This window comes from Salmo salar, chromosome 27 (genome assembly GCF_965601325.2).
Source record: "Salmo salar chromosome 27, fSalSal1, whole genome shotgun sequence".
NCBI lineage: Eukaryota > Metazoa > Chordata > Actinopteri > Salmoniformes > Salmonidae > Salmo > Salmo salar.
In genome coordinates, this window is record NC_138317.1 from 16,708,614 (window position 1) to 16,731,280 (window position 22,667).

The 22,667-nt window shown below is 43.8% G+C and overlaps 1 protein-coding gene and 1 pseudogene across 1 annotated transcript; one reads left to right on the forward strand and one right to left on the reverse strand.

The window, feature by feature from the left end:
• The first annotated feature begins 560 nt into the window (after positions 1 to 560).
• On the forward strand, positions 561 to 9,208 carry LOC106588531 (1-phosphatidylinositol phosphodiesterase-like; annotated as a pseudogene).
• Positions 9,209 to 16,302: 7,094 nt separating this feature from the next.
• Positions 16,303 to 20,672, reverse strand: LOC100195390 (papillary renal cell carcinoma (translocation-associated)). The gene is made up of 7 exons (NM_001140419.1): positions 19,817 to 20,672; positions 19,641 to 19,688; positions 18,696 to 19,169; positions 18,151 to 18,249; positions 17,758 to 17,904; positions 17,417 to 17,482; positions 16,303 to 17,083 (listed from the first exon to the last, which is right to left on the reverse strand). The coding sequence occupies exons 1-7, from the start codon at positions 20,132 to 20,134 to the stop codon at positions 16,997 to 16,999; spliced, it is 1,239 nt and encodes a 412-aa protein (NP_001133891.1). The 5' UTR covers positions 20,135 to 20,672; the 3' UTR covers positions 16,303 to 16,996.
• Positions 20,673 to 22,667: the final 1,995 nt, after the last annotated feature.

Below are 22,667 nucleotides of genomic sequence, written 5' to 3' on the forward strand. Positions count from 1 at the left end.
TTTTAGGTATATCAAATACATCCACACCTTCAGTAGCAATAATTGTTTTATAGTGTTGTAGGGATAAGGGTAGGGGGAATCCATCAGAATATAATATATCTACTGTATGTTCATCAATTTGCATGCCAATTCTTTATTTTCTGCTTTCACAGTACTCAACCAACATATCACACCACAACTTTCAATCTCTCTCTCACACACATGCACACACCAGTAGAGTAAAGTACTTAAGTAAAAATAATTTCAAGTATTATACAAGTATTTTTTTTTTATATCTGTACTTTAATATTTCTATTTTTGACAACTTTTACTACTACTCCACTACATTCCTAAAGAAAATAATGCACTTTTTGCTCCATACATTTTCCCTGACAACCAAGTACATTTTAAATGCTTAACAGGACAGGAAAATTGTCAAATTCACACACTTATCAAGAGAACATCCCTCGTCATCCCTACTGCCTATGATCTGGTGGACTCACTAAACACAAATGCTTCGTTCGTAAATTATGTCTGAGTGTTGGAGTGTAAATGTTGGATCCGTAAATAAAAATAGAAAAATGAAAATTGTGCTGTCTGGTTTGCTTAATATAAGGATGTGGAAGATGTTAATCAAGCTGATGGTCCTACTGGGGTGCGTATCTTGTTTCAAAGGTAGTCAGGGGTTGTGTCTCAATAGTCTTGAATAGTTCAAGGAGACAATGTCATTAGCACTGATCTGAAATGACTGGAGGGGACAAAGCAATATAGAAGAGGCCAATCTAAGCCTTCTGTAGTTATTAAGTAAAGGATATAAGGAAAGGACATCATTCAGGAAAATTTAGACACAACCCTAGAGAAGGAGTGTAAGAGTGGTGTGAGTGTCAGTTGTGAGTATAATAATTTGCTAACTTCAGGATTAGGTATTGACCTTTGACACCAAACTAACTACCCACCAGGGTTGTTTGCTTGAGCAACAGTACCATCCAGAGGCCCGAGTACGACAACATACTCCAGCCCCCGAGTTTGTCAACCCCTCCTGGACGGCGGGCTTCCCGGACAGCTGCCTGCTGTCCGAGGTCACCATGGCCATCTACAGCGGCGCCTTGGCCGAGTGCCAGTCCTGGAGGCTGGCATCGCAGCTCCAGGCCGGTGTGCGCTTCCTGGACGTGCGTGTGCACCATTTGCGTGGCAACCTCACCATCCACCACGGCGTGTCTTACCTCTGGGCGCACTTCAGCGACGTGCTGGAGGGCGTGGCCGACTTCCTAAGTGAGTACACCAGCGAGATGGTGCTGGTGCGGCTCAAGGAGGAGTTCAGTGAGTCCTTCGACATCTACGGGCGGTAGGCAGCTACATCCACCTCTACGCCGACTGGGACCTGCTGTGGAACAGTCGGCTCATGCCCACTGTGGGACAGAACAGAGGGAAGCTCATTGTCCTGCAGGACTTTGGCGGACCTGACCTTGGAATGGGCCTGGACATCGCAGACGACTGGAGGGTAAGGAGACAGTCATTTTTGAAAATTAAATTGTTTTTCCGGTCACAACTTGCAGACTTGTTTACGTGCTGATGTGTGTTTTGTTGCCAACCTTACTTTGCTACCTGACAACTTTACGGTTTTTACTTTTTAATTACAATTTATATTTTTAGTTTTTCCCTCACTCAACTTTTTTCATTCAACTTTTTCACTCCGGACGTTTTATCTGGAGATGGTTCGTCAGGACTTCCAACAGCCGAAGCTAAGTAGTAACATTAACATGATGCCTTCTAATTGCAGTCGTTGTACTCATAATATACAGGAGAACAATCGCCTTACGGCGAGGATAGCTGTGCTGCAAGCCCAGCTTCAGACGCAATCGTCAGGCAAGGGTAATTTCAGTGTAGGAAAGGATGAAACAGCGTCTGTGCCACCAGTAAGTACAGATAGTAACGTTAGTATAAATCCCCTCGCACGGTCCCCTACAACTTTCTCATGGCTTCTGGAGGGAAATGCTGTAGGAATGCTCAACCGGTGTCGCTCATTCAGCCGACAGAAACTTTCAACCGGTTCTCCCCATTAAGCAGCGAGTCGGAGTCAGAGGCCGAGCCTTCTCTGGTCTCTACTCCTCCCGTTACGGGGTCTGAGATGCCGAAGCTTCCCACCATTAGCTCTGACAAATTGAAAACCCTAGTCATTGGCGACTCCATTACCCGCAGTATTAGACTTAAAACGAATCATCCAGCGATCATACACTGTTTACCAGGGGGCAGGGCTACCGACGTTAAGGCTAATCTGAAGATGGTGCTGGCTAAAGCTAAAACTGGCGAGTGTAGAGAGTATAGAGATATTGTTATCCACGTCGGCACCAACGATGTTAGGATGAAACAGTCAGAGGTCACCAAGCGCAACATAGCTTCAGCGTGTAAATTAGCTAGAAAGATGTGTCGGCATCGAGTAATTGTCTCTGGCCCCCTCCCAGTTAGGGGGAGTGATGAGCTCTACAGCAGAGTCTCACAACTCAATCGCTGGTTGAAAACTGTTTTCTGCCCCTCTCAAAAGATAGAATTTGTAGATAATTGGCCCTCTTTCTGGGACTCACCCACAAACAGGCCCAAACCTGGCCTGTTGAGGAGTGACGGACTCCATCCTAGCTGGAGGGGTGCTCTCATCTTATCTACGAACATAGACAGGGCTCTAACTCCCCTAGCTCCACAATGAAATATGGTGCAGGCCAGGCAGCATGCTGTTAGCCAGCTTAGTGGAGTCTTCCTCTAGCACAGTCAGTGTTGTCAGCTCAGCTATCCCCATTGAGACCGTGTCTGTGCCTCGACCTAGGTTGGGCAAAACTAAACATGGCAGTGTTCGCCTTAGCAATCTCACTAGAATAAAGACCTCCTCCATTCCTGCCATTATTGAAAGAGATCGTGATACCTCACATCTCAAAATAGGCCTACTTAATGTTAGATCCCTCACTTCAAAGGCAGTTATAGTCAATGAACTAATCACTGATCATAATCTTGATGTGATTGGCCTGACTGAAACATGGCTTAAGCCTGATGAATTTACTGTGTTAAATGAGGCCTCGCCTCCTGGTTACACTAGTGACCATATCCCCCATGCATCCTGCAAAGGCGGAAGTGTTGCTAACATTTACGATAGCAAATTTCAATTTACCCCAAGAAAACAGCGACGTTTTCGACTTTTGAGCTTCTAGTCATGAAATCTATGCAGCCTACTCAATCACTTTTTCTAGCTACTGTTTACAGGCCTCCTGGGCCATATACAGCATTCCTCACTGAGTTCCCTGAATTCCTATCGGACATTGTAGTCATAGCAGATAATATTCAAATTTTTGGTGACTTTAATATTCACATGGAAAAGTCCACAGACTCACTCCAAAAGGCTTTCGGAGCCATCATCGACTCAGTGAGTTTTGTCCAACATGTCTCTGGACCTACTCACTGCCACAGTCATTGTGCCGTGGAATAAATGTTGTGGATCTTAATGTTTTTCCTCATAATCCTGGACTATCGGACCACCATTTTATTACGTTTGCAATCGCAACAAATAATCTTCTCAGACCCCAACCAAGGAGTATCAAAAGTCATGCTATACAGTGGGGGAAAAAAGTATTTTATCCCCTGCTGATTTTGTACGTTTGCCCACTGATAAAGAAAGGATCAGTCTATAATTTTAATGGTAGGTTTATTTGAACAGTGAGAGACAGAATAACAACAAAAATATCCAGAAAAACGCATGTCCAAAAATGTTAGAAAATGATTTGCATTTTAATGAGGGAAATAAGTATTTGACCGCCTCTCAATCAGAAAGATTTCTGGCTCCCAGGTGTCTTTTATACAGGTAACGATCTGAGATTAGGAGCACACTCTTAAAGGGAGTGCTCCTAACCACAGCTTGTTACCTGTAAAAAAGACACCTGTCCACAGAAGCAATCAATCAATCAGATTCCAAACTCTCCACCATGGCCAAGACCAAAGAGCTCTCCAAGGATATCAGGGACTAGATTGTAGACCTACACAAGGCTGGAATGGGCTACAAGACCATCGCCAAGCAGCTTGGTGAGAAGGTGACAAAATTTGGTGCGATTATTCGCAAATGGAAGAAACACAAAACAACTGTCAATATCCCTCAGCCTGGGGCTCCATGCAAGATCTCACCTCTTGGAGTTGCAATGATCATGAGAATGGTGAGGAATCAGCCCAGAACTACATGGGAGGATCTTGTCAATGATCTCAAGGCAGCTGGGACCATAGTCACCAAGAAAACAATTGGTAACACACTACGCCGTGAAGGACTTAAATCCTGCAGTGCCCGCAAGGTCCCCCTGCTCAAGAATACTTATACATGCCCGTCTGAAGTTTGCCAATGAACATCTGAATGATTCAGAGGACAACTGGTGAAAGTGTTGTGGTCAGATGAGACCAAAATGGAGCTCTTTGGCATCAACTCAACTCGCCGTGTTTGGAGGAGGAGGAATGCTGCCTATGACCCCAACAACACCATCTCCACCGTCAAACATGGAGGTGGAAACATTATGCTTTGGGGGTGTTTTTCTGCTAAGGGGACAGGACAACTTCACCGCATCATTTGACGGGGCCATGTACTGTTAAATCTTGGGTGAGAACCTCCTTCCCTCAGCCAGGGCATTGAAAATGGGTCGTGGATGGGTATTCCAGCATGACAATGACCCAAAACACACGGCCAAGGCAACAAAGGAGTGGCTCAAGAAGAAGCACATTAAGGTCCTGGAGTGGCCTAGCCAGTCTCCAGACCTTAATCCCATAGAAAATCTGTGGAGGGAGTTGAAGGTTCGAGTTGCCAAACGTCAGCCTCGAAACCTTAATGACTTGGAGAAGATCTGCAAAGAGGAGTGGGACAAAATCCCTCCTGAGATGTGTGCAAACCTGGTGGCCAACTACAAGAAACGTCTGACCTCTGTGATTGCCAACAAGGGTTTTGCCACCAAGTACTAAGTCATGTTTTGCAGAGGGGTGAAATACTTATTTCCCTCATTAAAATGGAAATCATTTTATAACATTTTTGACATGCGTTTTTCTGGATTCTTTTGTTGTTATTCTGTCTCTCACTGTTCAAATAAACCTACTATTAAAATTATAGACTGATCATTTCTTTGTAAGTGGGCAAACGTACAAAATCAGCAGGGGATCAAATACTTTTTTCCCCCACTGTAAATTCAAAGACAACCCAAAGATTCCTTGATGCCCTTCCAGACTCCCTCTGCCTACCCAAGGACATCAGATGACAAAAATCAGTTATCCACCTAACTGAGGAACTCAATTTAACTTTGCGCAATACCCTAGATGCAGTTGCACCCCTAAAAACTAAAAACATTTGTCATAAGAAACTAGCTCCCTGGTATACAGAAAATACATGAGCTCTGAAGCAAGCTTCCAAAAAATTGGAACGGAAATGGTGCCACACCAAACTGGAAGTCTTCCGACTAGCTTGGAAAGACAGTACCGTGCAGTATCGAAGAGCCCTCACTGCTGCTCGATCATCCTATTTTTCCAACTTAATTGAGGAAAATAAGAACAATCTGAAATGTATTTTTTATACTGTCGCAAAGCTAAGTAAAAAGCAGCATTCCCCAAGATAGGATGGCTTTCACTTCAGAAGTAATAAATTCATGAACTTCTTTGAGGAAAAGATCATGATCATTAGAAAGCAAATGACGGACTCCTCTTTAAATCTGCGTATTCCTCCAAAGCTCCGTTGTCCTGAGTCTGCACAACTCTGCCAGGACCTAGGATCAAGGGAGACACTAAAGTGTTTTAGTACTATATCTCGACACAATGATGAAAATAATCATGGCCTCTAAACCTTCAAGCTGCATACTGGACCCTATTCCAACTGAACTACTGAAAGAGCTGCTTCCTGTGCTTGGCCCTCTTATGTTGAACATAATAAACGGCTCTCTATCCACCGGATGGGTACCAAACTCACTAAAAGTGGCAGTAATAAAGCCTCTCTTAAAAAAGCCAAATCTTGACGCAGAAAATATAAAAAACTATCGGCCTATATCGAATCTTCCATTCCTCTCAAAATGTTTATAAAAAGCTGTTGCGCAGCAACTCCCTGCCTTCCTGAAGACAAACAATGTATACGAAACGCTTCAGTCTGGTTTTAGACCCCATCATAGCACTGAGACTGCACTTGTGAAGGTGGCAAATGAGCTTTTAATGGCGTCAGACCGAGGCTCTGCATCTGTCCTCGTGCTCCTAGATCTTAGTGCTGCTTTTGATACCATCGATCACCACATTCTTTTGGAGAGATTGGAAACCCAAATTGGTCTACACGGACAAGTTCTGGCCGGTTTAGATCTTATCTGTCGGAAAGATATCAGTTTGTCTCTGTGAATGGTTTGTCCTCTGACAAATCAACTGTAAATTTCGGTGTTCCTCAAGGTTCCGTTTTAGGACCACTATTGTTTTCACTATATATTTTACCTCTTGGGGATGTCATTCGAAAACATAATGTTAAATTTCACTGCTATGCGGATGACACACAGCTGTACATTTCAATGAAACATGGTGAAGCCCCAAAATTGCCTTCGCTAGAAGCCTGTGTTTCAGACATAAGGAAGTGGATGGCAAACTTTCTACTTTTAAACTCGGACAAAACAGAGATGCTTGTTCTAGGTCCCAAGAAACAAAGAGATCTTCTGTTGAATCTTATAATTAATCTTGATGGTTGTACAGTCGTCTCAAATAAAACTGTGAAGGACCTTGGCATTACTCTGGACCCTGATCTCTCTTTTGAAGAACATATCAAGACTGTTTCAAGGACTGCTTTTTTCCATCTACGTAACATTGCAAAAATCAGAAACTTTCTGTCCAAAAATTATGCAGAAAAATTCATCCATGCTTTTGTTACTTCTAGGTTGGACTACTGCAATGCTCTACTTTCCGGCTACCTGGATAAAGTACTAAATAAACTTCAGTTAGTGCTAAATACGGCTGCTAGAATCCTGACTAGAACCATTTTTTAAAATCATATTACTCCAGTGCTAGCCTCCCTACACTGGCTTCCTGTTAAGGCAAGGGCTGATTTCAAGGTTTTACTGCTAACCTACAAAGCATTACATGGGATTGCACCTACCTATCTTTCCGATTTGGTCCTGCCGTACATACCTACACGTATGCTACGGTCACAAGACGCAGGCCTCCTAATTGTCCCTAGAATTTCTAAGCAAACAGCTGGAGGCAGGGCTTTCTCCTATAGAGCTCCATTTTTATGGAATGGTCTGCCTACCCATGTGAGAGACGCAGACTCGATCTCGACCTTTAAGTCTTTACTGAAGACTCATCTCTTCAGTAGGTCCTATGATTGAGTGTAGTCTGGCCCAGGAGTGTGAAGGTGAACGGAAAGGCTCTGGAGCAACGAACCGCCCTTGCTGTCTCTGCCTGGCCGGTTCCCCTCTCTCCACTGGGATTCTCTGCCTCTAACCCTATTACAGGGGCTGAGTCACTGGCTTATTGGTGTTCTTACATGCCGTCCCTAGGAGGGGTGCGTCACTTGAGTGGGTTGAGTCACTGACGTGGTCTTCCTGTCTGGGTTGGCGCCCCCCCTTGGGTTGTGCCGTGGCGGAGATCTTTGTGGGCTATACTCGGCCTTGTCTCAGGATGGTAAGTTGGTGGTTGAGGTTATCCCTCTAGTGGTGTGGGGGCTGTGCTTTGGCAAAGTGGGTGGGGTTATATCCTTCCTGTTTGGCCCTGTCCGGGGGTATCATCGGATGGGGCCACAGTGTCTCCTGACCCCTCCTGTCTCAGCCTCCAGTATTTATGCTGCAGTAGTTTATGTGTCGGGGGGCTAGGGTCAGTCTGTTATATCTGGAGTATTTCTCCTGTCTTATCCGGTGTCCTGTGTGAATTTAAGTATGCTCTCTCTAATTCTCTCTTTCTTTCTCTCTTTCTTTCTTTCTCTCTCTCGGAGGACCTGAGCCCTAGGACCATGCCTCAGGACTACCTGGCATGATGACTCCTTGCTGCCCCCAGTCCACCTGGCCGTGCTGCTGCTCCAGTTTCAACTGTTCTGCCTGCGGCTATGGAACCCTTACCTGTTCACCAGACGTGCTACCTGTCCCAGACCTGCTGTTTTCAACTCTCTAGAGACAGCAGGAGCGGTAGAGATACTCTCAATGATCGGCTATGAAAAGCCAACTGACATTTACTCTTGAGATGCTGACTTGTTGCACCCTCGACAACTACTGTGATTATTATTATTTGACCATGCTTGTCATTTATGAACATTTGTACATCTTGGCCATGTTCTGTTATAATCTCCACCTGGCACAGCCAGAAGAGGACTGGCCACCCCTCATAGCCTGGTTCCTCTCTACGTTTCTTCCTAGGTTTTGGCCTTTCTAGGGAGTTTTTCCTAGCCACCGTGCTTCTACACCTGCATTGCTTGCTGTTTGGGGTTTTAGGCTGGGTTTCTGTACAGCACTTGGAGATATCAGCTGATGTAAATACATTTGATTTGATTTGATAGGAACATTTATTGAGTGTCATATACTTGTCTCCCCAGGTCAACACCCTCCTGCATGTGGCTGAGAAATGGCAAAGTGTGCATGAACATCTGGAAGCTGCCCCTGTGGGCAACAAGGACCATATCTGTCTCACTTACGGCAGCGGAGCCCAGCAAATCAACGCCCACCTGTATGACTACCTGATGGCACAGATAGGGCAGAGCAGGCGGTTCGGAATCATCACCATGGACTTCCCCACCGCTCCCCTCCTTCAAATGATCATCAACTTCAACTGAGAGAGAGGTCCCTCATCTACCAAGCCTGCTACCATACAAACAACATAGATACAATCAAATGAAAATTGCTGGGACAACATAAGAACTGGGAGTCCAGTTTGCATATTGTATGCTTGTTTTCACTATGCCTTGCCACTTAACTAAGTAGTTGTCTCTTGACGTTTAAAAAGGTTAACATTCACAAGGCCGCAGGGCCAGACGGATTACCAGGACGTGTACTCCGAGCAGGTGTTCATGGATGAGTCGCACCTCTATTTTCTCATTCATAGTGGGACCTATACAACAGATGGACATGGACTCATCTCCATCTAAAAATGTCTGATGAACTTTGATTTTGTAGTGAACATTTACTTTAAGTGCTGATGCTCAAAGAAAACAGGCACATTTGGGAAGAATGCCACACCACAAAACATGAACACAAAACGGAAAAGACATTTTCTTTTTTAATCCTGACATATGGTATCTGTTTGAAAGTGATGTCATTAAAATATTAACCACTTTCAAACCCAGCAGTGTTTCAGTTACAACAATGACACAATGTAAGTATGATTGGACAGGCTATTCAAAATTGTCAGTAGAAATAAATTAGACTTGAATTGACTGAATGGAGATTTTGAAAGAAAACAGCTGTAGAAAGAATTTACCTGTGTTCAAACAGGTGTGATGACAATAACTTTCCCACACTGAAACCTTGTCTTTTATCGTTATAAATAAGTAAATGAACACCAACCTTAGTTTGACCAAAACATTACTATGCTATTTATAGATATACAGTGCAACAGTATTTAGACCCCTCGAATTTTCCTACATTTGTTTACCTTACAGCCAGCCTTATTCTAAAATGGATTAAATGAAAAACTGTACTCATCAATCTACACACAATACCCCATAATGACAAAGTGAAAACAGGTTTTTAGAAATGTTAGCAAATTTAATAAAAATAAAAACAGTAATACCTTATTTACATAAGTATTCAGACCATTTGCTATGAGACTTGAAATTGAGCTTAGGTGCATGCTGTTTCTATTGGTCATCCTTGAGATGTTTCTACAACTTGATTGGAGTCCACCTGTGGTAAATTCAGTGCAAATAGTCCAGTTAGCTGTTCAGGAGTCTTATGGCTTGAGGGTAGAAGCTGTTTTAAGAAGTCTTTTGGACCGAGGCTTGGCGCTCCGGTACCGCTTGCCATTCGGTAGCAGAGAGAACAGTCTATGACTAGGGTGGCTGGAGTCTTTGGCAATTTTTAGGGCCTTCCTCTGACATCACCTGGTGTAGAGGTCCTGGATGGCAGGAAGCTTGGCTCCAGTGATGTACTGGGCCATACGTTCTACCCTCTGTAGTGCCTTGCGGTCGGAGGCCGATCAGTTGCCATACCAGGAGGTGATGCAACCGGTCAGGATGCTCTCGATGGTGCAGCTGTAGAACCTTTTGAGGATCTGAGGACCAATGCCAAATCTTTTCAGTCTCCTGAGGGGGAATAGGCGTTGTTGTGCCCTCTTCACGAATGTCTTGGTGTGCTTGGACCATGACCGTTCATTGGTGATGTGGACACCAAGGAGCTTGAAGCTCTCAACATGCTCCACTACAGCCCGTCGATGAGAATGGGGGCGTGCTTGGCCCTCCTTTTCCTGGAGTCCACAATCATCTCCTTTGTCTGGATCACGTTGAGGGAGAGTTTGTGATCCTGGCATCACACTGCCAGGTGTCTGACCTCCTCCCTATAGGCTGTCTCATCGTTGCCGGCGATCAGGCCTACCACTGTTGTGTCGTCGGCAAACTTAATGATGGTGTTGGAGTCATGCAGTCATGGGAGAACAGGGAGTACAGGAGGGGACTGAGCACGCACCCCTGAGGGGCCCCCGTGTTGAGGATCAGCGTGGCAGATGTGTTGTTACCTACCCTTACCACCTGGGGGGCAGCCCGTCACGAAGTCCAGGATCCAGTTGCAGAGGGAGGTGTTTAGTTCCAGGGTCCTTAGCTTAATGATGAGCTTTGAGGGCACTACGGTGTTGAACGCTGAGCTGTAGTCAATGAATAGCATTCTCACGTAGGTGTTCCTTTTGTACAGGTGGGAAAGGGCAGTGTGGAGTGCAATAGAGATTTCGTCATCTATGGATCTGTCAGGGCGGTATGCAAATTGGAGTGGGTCTAGGGTTTCTGGAATAATGGTGTTGATGTGAACCATGACCAGCCTTTCAAAGCACTTCATGACTACAGACTTGAGTGCTACAGGTCAGTAGTCATTTAGTTAGGTTACCTTGGTGTTCTTGGTCACAGAGACTATGGTGGTCTGCTTGAAACATGTTGGTATTACAGACTCGGTCAGGGACAGGTTGAAAATGTCAGTGAAGACACTTGGCAGTTGGGCAGCGCATACTCGGATTACACGTCCTGGTAATCCGTTTGGCCCTGTGGACTTGTAAATGTTGACCTGTTTAAAGGTCTAACTGACATTGGCTACGGAGAGCGTGAACACACAGTTATCCGGAACAGCTGGTGCTCTCATGCATGCTTCAGTGTTGCTTGCCTCGAAGCGCGCATAGAAGTAATTTAGCTCGTCTGGTAGGCTTGTGTCACTGGGCAGCTCACGGGCTTTTTCAAAAAAATTCTAAAACCTGTTTTTAATTTGACATTATGGGGTATTTTGTGTAGATTGATGTGGGAAAAAAAACTATTAAAACAATTTTAGAATAACGCTGTAACGTAACAAAATGTGGAAAAAGTCAAGGGGTCAAAGGCCCCCCCACCCGGAATTTTTGGAAACTAACTTGCAGAAATCATACACATTTAGCCATGGAGCACAGAGAAAAATGTGCAGTTTTATAGCTAATCTTATGCTATTCTAGCCATTTTGCCATGAGGCTGAGAGAAATTAGCATTTTTAAAGCAACATTTTCTGCTATTCTATACGTTTTGTCATGAGGTGGAGAGAATTTGCCATTTTAAATTGAATTGCCTGCAATTCTACACATTTTGCCATGACTTATGGCGTGTTCATATGCTATAGAGAGGTTCCTCGACCTATGGGGGGGGGGGGGGTTGGGGGCCCCAGGACACATGCGCAGCGTGCCCGTTTCGGTAATCTGGTGGTTCTAGTTTTAATTTGCCTTTTCTCCCCAGGTTAACGGGATAGACACTGAGCTGATTCCCATTTTGGTGGTGCCCTTTGAAGACTGCACAGCGAGTCGGCTCAAACTGTTGAAAAAGCAAAAGCAGGAAGAGGCAAGAGGCCGTAGTTTCAGAGGCAGCTGCAGTTTCAGAGGCAGCTGCAGTTTCAGAGGCAACTACTGTTCCAAAGGCAGCCGTTTGAGAGGTTATTGCAGCAACAGTTCCAGAGGCTGCCATTTCTGAGACAGCTGTACTCTAAAAATTAGGGCTTCAACAAAGGTTCTTCTAAGATCCTCAAAGTTCTTTGAAGAACCTTAGGGTTCTTGGTACTGAAAATTGCCCTCAAAAGGTTCTTCCAAGAACCCCATAGGAGGTGGTGTTCATCGAGGGACCTCCTTAGTTGGTGGGGGTTCTTGCAGGAACCTAACTGCCCAACTGAAACATTTGGATTTGAATTAGAAAGGACAGCAGGTGTAGGCACTTACCTTAAATTGAGATCATTAAATGTTTCAGATAAGGTTAGTCCCTTATATGATCTAAATTGATATTTTTTTACGATGATACCATCTATATTTTCATATTTGTGCAAATCTTTCTAAAACAGAATATGGACACAATTCAATGGCTATCAATCAACAGAGGTAAGAATATGTAGGCTATAAGAATATGTTGAAGGCTAGCTGTATTGGGTGCAGTTGACTGAACTGCTCACTTTGTGTCTGCAGGTATACAGACAATGAGGTATACAAAGGTATGTCAATTGGTATCGGTATGTTATGTAGATCACATTTACCATCCTCCTCCCTTACCTCTTCAATGAATATCCCATCGGATGTGTATGAAAACCATTTTCAAACATTTTTTTTCAATTCACATTTACCACAAAAACCAAGGAATGAATACTGTTGTGTGCATGTTTTGTTAATCATCTGTATACTTACTATTGTTTGGATTCACAGACTTCACTTTCCATACACCTCTGAATATAACTGCAAAATCATTCTGGCTATGGATACGGAGAACATCAACACATAAACATCAACACGCCAGAGAATATACCCATTGGACTCGGGGCTTTGCTGGGAGTTCACCTCATTTTTTATTTAGTCATAATAAACACTGACAACTAAAATATTGTGTTATTGTTATGCGTATTATTATTATTATTATTAATAATAGGGGATAGGGGTAGTTAAAAAATTTACCCCAAAAGGTTCTTCAAAGGGTTCTTCGAGGATCCATTAAAAGGGGTTCTTTGAAGAACCCTTTTAAAGGGTTCTTCAAAGAATTTATAGGGGTTGCCCTACAGTTTCAATTTGAAGAACCCCTAAAGAATACTCCAAGAACCTTTTATTTTTTGTGTTCCTGAGGCTGTTGTTTCAGAGGCAGTTGCAGCTGCAGTTCCAGAGTCTGCCGTTTCAGAGGTTGTAGCAGCCGCAGTTACAGAGGCTAGCATTTCAAAGGCGATTGCAGTTGCGGCTCCAAAAGTTGCCGTGCCCGTGGTGGCAGCTCCAGCTCCAGAGGTGGCAGCTCCAGAGGTGGCAGCTCCAGCTCCAGCTCCAGAGGTGTCAGCTCCAGAGGCTGCCCCAGTGGTTGAGACTGCCCCAGCTACACCAGAGGTGGCTGCCGCACCAGAGGCGACTAAGGGAAGAAAAAAAAGCAGTTCCACCCACAGAGAAGCAGAAAAAAGACAAAGAACCCCGCGTTGGAGGACTCAACTTTAAACGTAGCTTTGGAGCACTTAATGTCATTACTAGATGCTCACAGAACAGTTTACTCTGACTCCTGGCAATAACAGTAAATCAATTATTTGGTTCTGTTTTGAAAGTGGAAGAGCTATTTATTTCATGACAAACTCATGGTTGTACATTGTATTCTGCTCTTTCATTTTGTAATTTCATTATTTTCATATGCATGTGATGCATGTCACTTTCACTGCAAGTTGATATGAAGAGCAGTTACAGTGCGCAGTGCAAATGCCTGTGATGGAGCCATTAACTTGGTCTTGGTTTCCAGGTGTCGGTACTATCGACTGATTTATTTCAGTTTCTCTTTAAGCAATGTTAAGAGCTGAGATATTGGTGGACAGGACATTGTACAATACGTATCAAATCTGACAAAAATAGTCAGGAAATTAAATATTTGATTTTAACAGCACAAAACATGTAACAAAGTATAGGGTAAAACAAAAAGGTATTTCCCCCATTTCTTCATTGATATACAGTATCGAAATACCTCCTAAGGAGCTTGACAAAGCACAGATCTTTGTAGTTAACCGTAACACCTTTAGAAATCTAGCAGTCTGTCTGCTATACCATTGCCCTCAATGGGGTGCTTTTCACGGCACCAGGCGTTGTTTCTGCCAATGTCAACGTGTGAACATGATGGTTAAATTGTGATATATTTTGCTTTGATTTAACAGGAGTGTTGATATACAAAACACTTATGAGCTAGTTTATTTATCACATAAGGCAGAATCCTGATCGTTGGACTGTGTTGCTTTTCATCTTTTTTAAAAATGGGATTTAGGAAACTGCCCCTCCATGCTCCATTTCCCTTAATTCTCACCCTTGAAGATCTGAGTGGATTGGATATGTGTAAGCAATGAATGCCCCTTAATCTATCAAATTGCTATATGGAGCTATTAGCATATGTCTTACACATACAGTATGTCTTTAGATCCAGAATTGACGTGGTCCCCGTATATCACCATATCGAGCTACAACAAAACCAGTAGAATGTGCAGTGTACCCTTCAAAAATATGAATTACCAATTCATCACTAAATGTTGAGGCCTGGCCAGCGAAGCCATTTAAAAACCTGGTTGGCTAGCTGGGACGGTAAAATGCATAACAGATCAAATTTTACAACCACGCTACCTCTGAAGAGGAAGAAACATCCTAAAAGATTTTCCACAACTTGAGAAACAATGGCAGTTTAATTTTATTCAAATAGCACAGCTCATTACTAGAATGAACAAAAAATATAAACGCAACATGTAAAGTGTTGGTCCCATGTTTCATAAGCTGAAATAAAAGATCCCAGAAATGTTCCATACGCACAAAAAGCTTCTCAAATTTTGTGCACAAATTTGTTTACATCCCTGTTAGTGACCATTTCCCCTTGGCCAAAACAATCCATCAACCTGACAGGTGTGGCATATCAAGAAGCTGATTAAACAGCATGATTACACAGGTGCACCTTGTGTTGGGGACAATAAAACAGCCCACTTTAAAATGTGAAGTTTTGTCAAACAATGCAACAGATGTCTCAAGTTGAAGGAGCGTGCAATTGTCATGCTGACAGCAGGAATGTACACCATAACTGTTGCCAGAGAATTTAATGTTAATTTCTATACCATAAGCCACCTCCAAAGTAATTTGAAAGAATGTGGAAGTACATCCAACCGGCCTCACACCCGCAGACCACGCCAGCCCAGGACCTCCACATCTGGCTTCTTCATCTGTGGTATCGTCGGAGACCAGCCACCCGGACAGCTGAGGAAACTGTTGGTTTGCACAAAGAATTTCTGCACAAACTGTCTCAGGGAAGCTTCGTGCTCGTTGTCCTCACCAAGGTCTTGACCTGACTGAAGTTTGGCGTCGTAACCGACTTCAGTAGGCAAATGCTCACCTTCGATGGACCACTGGCACACTGGAGAAGTGTGCTCTTCATGGATTAATCCCGGTTTCAAATGCAGATGGCAGACCACGTGTATGGCAATGTTTAGGTGAGTGGTTTGATTATGTCAAGGTTGTGAACAGAGTACCCTATGGTGGCGGTGGGGTTCTGGTACAGGCAGGCATAAGCTACAAACACAATTGCATTTTAAACGATTGCAATTTGAATGCTCAGAGATACCGTGACAAGATCCTGAGCCCTAATGTCGTGCCATTCTTCAGCCGCCATCACCACCTACACGATAATGCCTGGCCATGTCGCAAGGATCTGTACACAATTCCCGGAAACTGAAAGTGTCCCAGTTTTTCCATGGCCTGCATACTCACCAGACATGTCACCCATTGAGCATGTTTGGGATGCTCTGGATCAAGGTGTATGACAGCGTGTTCCAGTTCCAGCCTATATCCAGCAACTTCTCACAGCCATCGAAGAGGAGTGGGACAACATTCCACAGGCCACAATTAAGTCTGATCAACTCTATGCGAAGGGTGTGTTGCACTGCATGAGGCAAATGGTGGTCACACTAGATACGGACTGGTTTTCTGACCCACGCCTCTACCTTTTTTTAAGGTATCTGTGCTCAACAGACACATATCTGTATTCCTAGTCATGTGAAATCCATAGATTAGGTCCTAATTAATATATTTCAATTGACTGCTTTCCATATATGAACTAACTCAGTAAAATCTTTAAAATTGTTATGTTTATATTTTTGTTAAGTGTACAATTTCAATAAGTCTCTGTCATCACTGTATATGATCATGTTTATTCACAGATGACAGTAGGAGTTTCTGGCTCCTTTAAAAAGACACCAACTCTCCCCCAAAATCCAATAGAGACATATTCCAAAGTGGTCAGGTTGAAGCGTCGCCACCACAGGGCAATTCCACCAAGCCCACCAAATGTGTTTTCTAACATCTAAAAACCCAGGGAAAGCTTATGGTTGGATTGACATGATTTAAGAACAGGTCACTGTCCCACCCTTGGAAACATACAAGAAGAAGAAAATATCGACACCACAAGGGAAACGTTCCTCTTATTCTCAGACTATTGATCATTGGTGGTTCAAGGTGTAATATGAAAAATACTGCCACATGAAATTGCATTTAAACAGTATTTCCCAGGAAACCATAGTGTCTGTTAACCATGTGATTTCCTATGCAGCCAAGAACCAACATAATATAAAATAGTCCCACCAAAATGATGGTTTAAATCAGAAATGTTTTAAGTATCACAAATCCAGGGAGGCCAACAAATAAGGGTGAACAATAAGGAAAGTCAGTGCTAGCATCTCCAAGGATGGGTCGATGAGGTGTGTAACCCCTCCACCACTGCAAGGGTATAAGTATGACCCACATTGTTGAGGGAACCTTGTGGACTGTACTACTCTAATCTTCAGGGGGAGGGCTATGCATGCCACCAAGCCTCCTGTTACGGTTCTTAGAAGCCGTATTTTGCCTGTGTTTGCCGGCGAGTCAGCTTGTTGTCGGCCCAGCTGTTCTTCAGCTCCAGCTCTCGCTCCTTTGCCTATAGGTGATAAGAATTAGAACAAGTTCGCTCAAACTGACACATGCTTGTAAACATCCCATATCTGGTTAAATTTAGGTATGTTGATGTGAGGCCAATAATCATGCATGTTGAGTGTTTAAAAAATTGCAAGTGATAGGTGTGCCAGGTCATGTTCAGTTGGTGCCAAACTAGAGAAAAAGTATATTTTTTTCTCAACAGAAGAGAGGTCCAACTTGCCCAGTGGGAACACATTTTATTTATTTTTCTCCCGTTCGTGTCTACTGAATGGGACCTTGGTGTTAGATTCCAAGACAGTACTGTAACACGATCTTGCAATGTATATGTACTCACCTGGTGGATGAGGTATGTGATCTGGTGCTTGCGTCGCTGTTGCCCTGTGGGTTGGTCTCCCTTTTTCTATAGAGGGAAAAGGTCAGTGGGTCAGGCCAAGCAACATTGAGAACAGATGACAAAATCCTCACCTAGGCCACATGGAAAAAGTCCTGCCCCACCAACTCCACAGCTCTCGTTCCACTATTGCCTAATATTCCCCTACCCCATCATCATCACTACTACGATACAGTTTCCAATTCTGCGCCTAGCCCCTAACAACCCTTCAGATGTTCACAGATCTGGAAGGAGTGGACAAGTGTAAGCAATATCGGGACAGCTAATTTGCAAATCTCCCTCACCTTGCTGAAGGACTTGCGCTCCTGCTTCTCCTCAGTCATGCTCTTGGTCATCCACTGCTGGTTGCCACTCAGCTGGTCATCTCCCTTGATCTCCAGGAACTTCACCTCTTCCTTGCCCCTGTTCCTTTTCCCCTGCAGCCTCATGAACTGCAGACAGAAAACATTATATACTCCTCTATATCTTGAAGCGGTAACCTATTTATTCAGTGCATGATCTATGTCGACAATTAAAGATGTGATCAGGACAATATAAAAAAATCATTTTCAGTGATATACAGGATAGTGTCAGACAAGCAGGACTTCCTGATTAATCGGGGGGGGGGGGGGGGGACGACAACATTCCCGCTCAATAACAAGCCAATAAACCATTGTCAAGTCAAGAAACCTTCATACCGCTTCATCATCAAACAGGGCGGAGGAGCTAGGTTGCTCTGGCTCAGGCAACGCTGGGTCAGACTCAGGATCCTGGTAGTAAGCCTCGTTGTAGTAGCCCTATCCAACAGGAGAATGTTTTTTGTTAGCTTGTATCAAGGCAACATGACAATAAAAGCATTACGCTATTCTGATGTGTCTCAATGGCTGAAAACAAGAGAGATTTTACAGCGAACTGTTATCCGCAAGAGCAACTCGTAGGGGTCAATAAGGATCCATTCTGGGCAGAGTATATCTGATGTTTGAACCTGTATATCAGCTTGGTAAGAGACTGATATAGATCATTTGCTCTCTTCTAAAATAAGTTGTAGTTGGAGATGAGTAGGTAATGCACAGCGGGTCTATTGTATTTGGTATATTGTGGAAGTTGAGTATTATTGTAGTTTATTTTGGTGTATTGGCAACATTGTTTTATATAATGCATTGCAAAGCAATAAAGTTTATATCTGTCCATCCATCTAGAGAGAAAGATAGCTATATCTATTGACCCAACATTTTCACAGTACCTGAGGCTCTGCCGAGGGCTGTTGGTAAGCCCCTAGCTGTTGACCTCCCCAAGCTCCCTCTTGGTTCGCACTAAAGTCCAGAGGGGCGTCTGACTGGAAGGTACCACGCTGTATGCTTGCAGGAGCGGGTAGCAGGCCTGAGGTGGGGACAGGATCCAGGTTCAGGCTGGGGATCACAGCGGGGAGAGGTTTGGAGCTCTCTCCCAGGGAGAAGTAGTTCTCTGGGGCCAGTTCCTCGTCACTTTCCTCAGCAGCTATCTGCCTCGCTAGCTGCAGGGCAGCCGACTTGGCTGCTGCTTTAATGGCGGAGGGGGATGCACTAGCGTGGCCCTGGGAGGATCCTAAAGAGGGCTTTGTGGTTTTCTTTGGCTCCGGCCGCTTGGTGAGGGTGTGAGGCACTAGGGCCCTCTGCATCTCCTTCACAACCACATTTTTGGGCTGAGGCAGGAGGGAGGAAAGGCCAGTGCCAGGGCCCTGAGAGAGAGAGAGGTGGAAAGACAATGAGAAAACATGTCTTCAAATCAAAGTTTTTCGTACACCGATTTACAGATGTTATCGCAGGTACAGCTAAATGCTTATGTTTCCTGTTCCAATCGTGCAGTAATACCTACAGTAGCAATAAAAAAAAAAGGTTTTAATTTTTTTTTTTAGAGAATACAGTATATACATAAAGTGAGTGAAACACCATGCAAACACAATTAAAGTGACCAATGTTCATGACTATGTACATAGGGCAGCAGTCTCTAGGGTGCAGGGTAGAGTACCGGGTGGTAGCTGGCTAGAACAGAGACTAAGGTTCAGGGCTGTGTAGTGGGCAGAGGCCAGCTAGTGGTGACTTAGATCAGGGGTTAGATCATGATATATATATGGTTGGAAAGGCCTATGTCCACATACTGAGAATTTGTCATTGAGAATGATCTAAAATGCAAGTGCAAGTTAGGTTACCTGGGGCAGGGATTTCTTTCTCCTTGGTTCATCTTCATCAGAGTCAGACTGTTGACAAGACATAGAATCGTGTTGTAATCTCCACTTTTAATCCATTTAAAAACAAGCAAACAAGGTCTGTAAATGCATGTTTAAAATGTAGCCTAGGTATGAATGAGCCTGTGGTCGTTACTTACATCGCCTCTTTTTATCTCAGGTATAGTGATTTTGACAGGCTCTGTTCGCTTCTTCGGCTTAGGTAAATCGAAAAGCAACCCTCCTTTGAATGCTTGAGAACGGGTAACTGAGTCCTCTTCGCCATCGCTTGATACAGTGTTCCGTGATGATGCGTGTGTTGTCCCTTTGCTTGGTCGCACGTTTCCTAGTGCCTCTGAGGCAGATATTTTTGGGGCAGGAAGGCGTGCGAAAAGCCCCCCAGGTTTGCTCCCCGGGACGATGGAACTAGAGGTTTCTGAATCACTGTCATCACTGCTAGCATACGCTACCAAAGACATTATTGATGTTTCTGCAGCAGCGTGTTCGCATAAGTAGCGGGTAAATACAAATATGGCTAACTAGCTATAGCTGCACCCACGACCCACTTTCCAAGCTCACGATAGCTAGCTACAATTGTTTGGCCAGAAAAGTATATGAGACGTATTGCATGAGAACAATTAAATTGTGGACAACCATTTAAAAATTAGACCAACTTCATTGCTAGCTTTAAAATGGAATTTAAAAATAACTGGCTTGGCAAAGGCTAGCTAGCTAGCGAGGCTCAAGTCAAGTCGAGCCACACTGCAGGGTAATGTTTCAAACAGGCCGAGGATTGATTGACTCGAAGCTAACAAGGCCTCAGCAGGTCGTTTTAACAGACTTTTAATGTAAACGTTAAGCTAATTCGAGTTTACCGTTACATTTAATATTATGCAATCGATTTAGTCAATACCCCATGGTTTCTTTCCTCCACCAAAATAGCTATTTCTATCCAATAATATTAGCAATTGCTAGCATTTCCTTTTGGGTCTCTAATGCCAATCATGGATAGATGCGTGCAAAACAGAAGTGTTCAAGCTGCTACTTATTGCGCAGCTTCGACGCAAATCAAAATTCTTCTTCTTGTGGTTTTCCCGCAGACGAGACGCTTTGTTGCATATTGCTGCCTTTCACAGTTTGGAAAATGCATTGCACATTTCTTCACAAAAAAATTAAATTGCACTGCCTTCTAACCCTATATATACATACCACTATCCCCAACACACTCCCACCACCCCTTCCCACTACATTGGCCTCAACAGATCCTACACCAGTCCATCAGCCTGGGAGGCTGGAACATATTCTCTCAAAACCCCCTGTAGTTCTTCTTCGATGGGGTTTAATGGTGCATTACCGCAACCAGCTGGATGGGTTATTGAATAAGAAACAAAAATAACTTTCTGGGAAAGGGGGAAAATATCATCTTACAAAATAAAACACATCAACTAATAAAAATAAAAACATCATACTTTTTCAATTACAGTCCACTCCAAAATGCATCCCTACAAAGGCTGTGACGGGGCTACATTCATCGACAGGATTTCTTGCACTGCCTCGGCTGTGAAATCACAAAGACCCCAAAAACGTTAAGAGGCATTCACAATGATTCCAATTTTCTTGTACTTTTTCTCCGCTTGTGCTGTACAGTTTATGACCATTGCAATAAATAATACAAAGTCCACCTTTTTAACATGTAGCATTTCACTATCCCTTGGTTGATGAGAAACCTTCACTGGTCGTGGTGGCTCTACTACCATTGCTTCTTCCCCACCACTCGTTCCAATTTTCTCACCGCCTCCAGAAAGGAGACACGCTGGACACTCTTTACCAGGGCACTCCAAGAATTCAGGCACATGTTCACCTCCAAAGTTGCAGCATTTCCCTTCATCTGGCATACGATATTCTTCCCTTCTGCAAACACTTGACACTAAATCTTTTACATTCATGACATCGAAGGGGCTTGTACACAAAAGCTCTTACAGGGTATCTCATGAATCCTAACTTTATATGAGAAGGGAGAGACTCTTCATCAAAGATCAGTAGCATGGATGAAGTGAACTTCTTTTCTCCATCCACCATACAGGTCAATCGACATGCACCAACCACTCCAACGATGTCTTCAGTTATATCCTCTGCATTTATTTCTTGCACCACCCCAGAAAAAAACCCTTGATAGGCGCTATGAAAATCAATGCAGGAAACATTCCACTCCAATATAATTTTGAATCTTAACACATGCTTCTTCTGCTCCGCAGACACACAAAGAATCCAAATAAGACCACTTCTTGTTGTGACTCTCACCATCTCCACACTTTCTTCCAACACATTCCAGATTTTCCTGGAAACGTTAAACGGATTTCCCAAGAAGCATTCATCCAAAGCCCTGACTCCGACCAAAAACTAGTCTAGTGGTTTCCTATTTTCCAACAGAGCTTTACTTCTCTTGTTTCCCTTTTTCTTCGCCACTGTAACCCACTCATTCTCACTTTCTGTACTATTTGCTTCACTCGACTCACTAGCAGTTTCAAACAAAACCTCAGTTTCCACCATCTTCCGTCGGTCCCAGAAGACTCCGCCACACTCTTCCTGATTCTGATTCTCATGGAGCCCCACAGTGGACACAAAGACGTTTATAACTAACCCAACATAGACCAGAGCCCCACCACCGTAGGTCTTCTGCACTAAAATCTCTGATACCCAAAAACCTCTGCTGCTGCTACTACCAATTCAATCTTCTGGGATTTCCTTTCCATCTGTGCGGTACAATTAATGACCATAGCAATAAATGCCAAGATGCCAACCTTACTAAAGCACAAACTGTTAGGGTCACTCTGTACTGGCTTACTACTCACAGGGATCCTCTCAGGCTCCCTCACCCTTAGCCCACCGTCGTACACTTTCCTCACTGCCTCAGCATATGACACTTTCTGCACTGCTCTCACCCTGGAAATGTCAATCTGTCTCACTCGCACAGGACATTTCTGATCCCCAGCAAGACTACTCAGGGTTTTC

Coding starts and splice junctions, on each gene's coding strand:
- LOC100195390 (NM_001140419.1), bottom strand. CDS start 20,134: ATGTCTTTGGTAGCGTATGCTAGCAGTGATGACAGTGATTCAGAAACC. Junction 18,250..18,695: donor AGCCCTCGGCAGAGCCTCAG/GTACTGTGAAAA, acceptor CCTGTTGGATAG/GGCTACTACAACGAGGCTTA. Junction 17,084..17,416: donor TCACATACCTCATCCACCAG/GTGAGTACATAT, acceptor TATCACCTATAG/GCAAAGGAGCGAGAGCTGGA.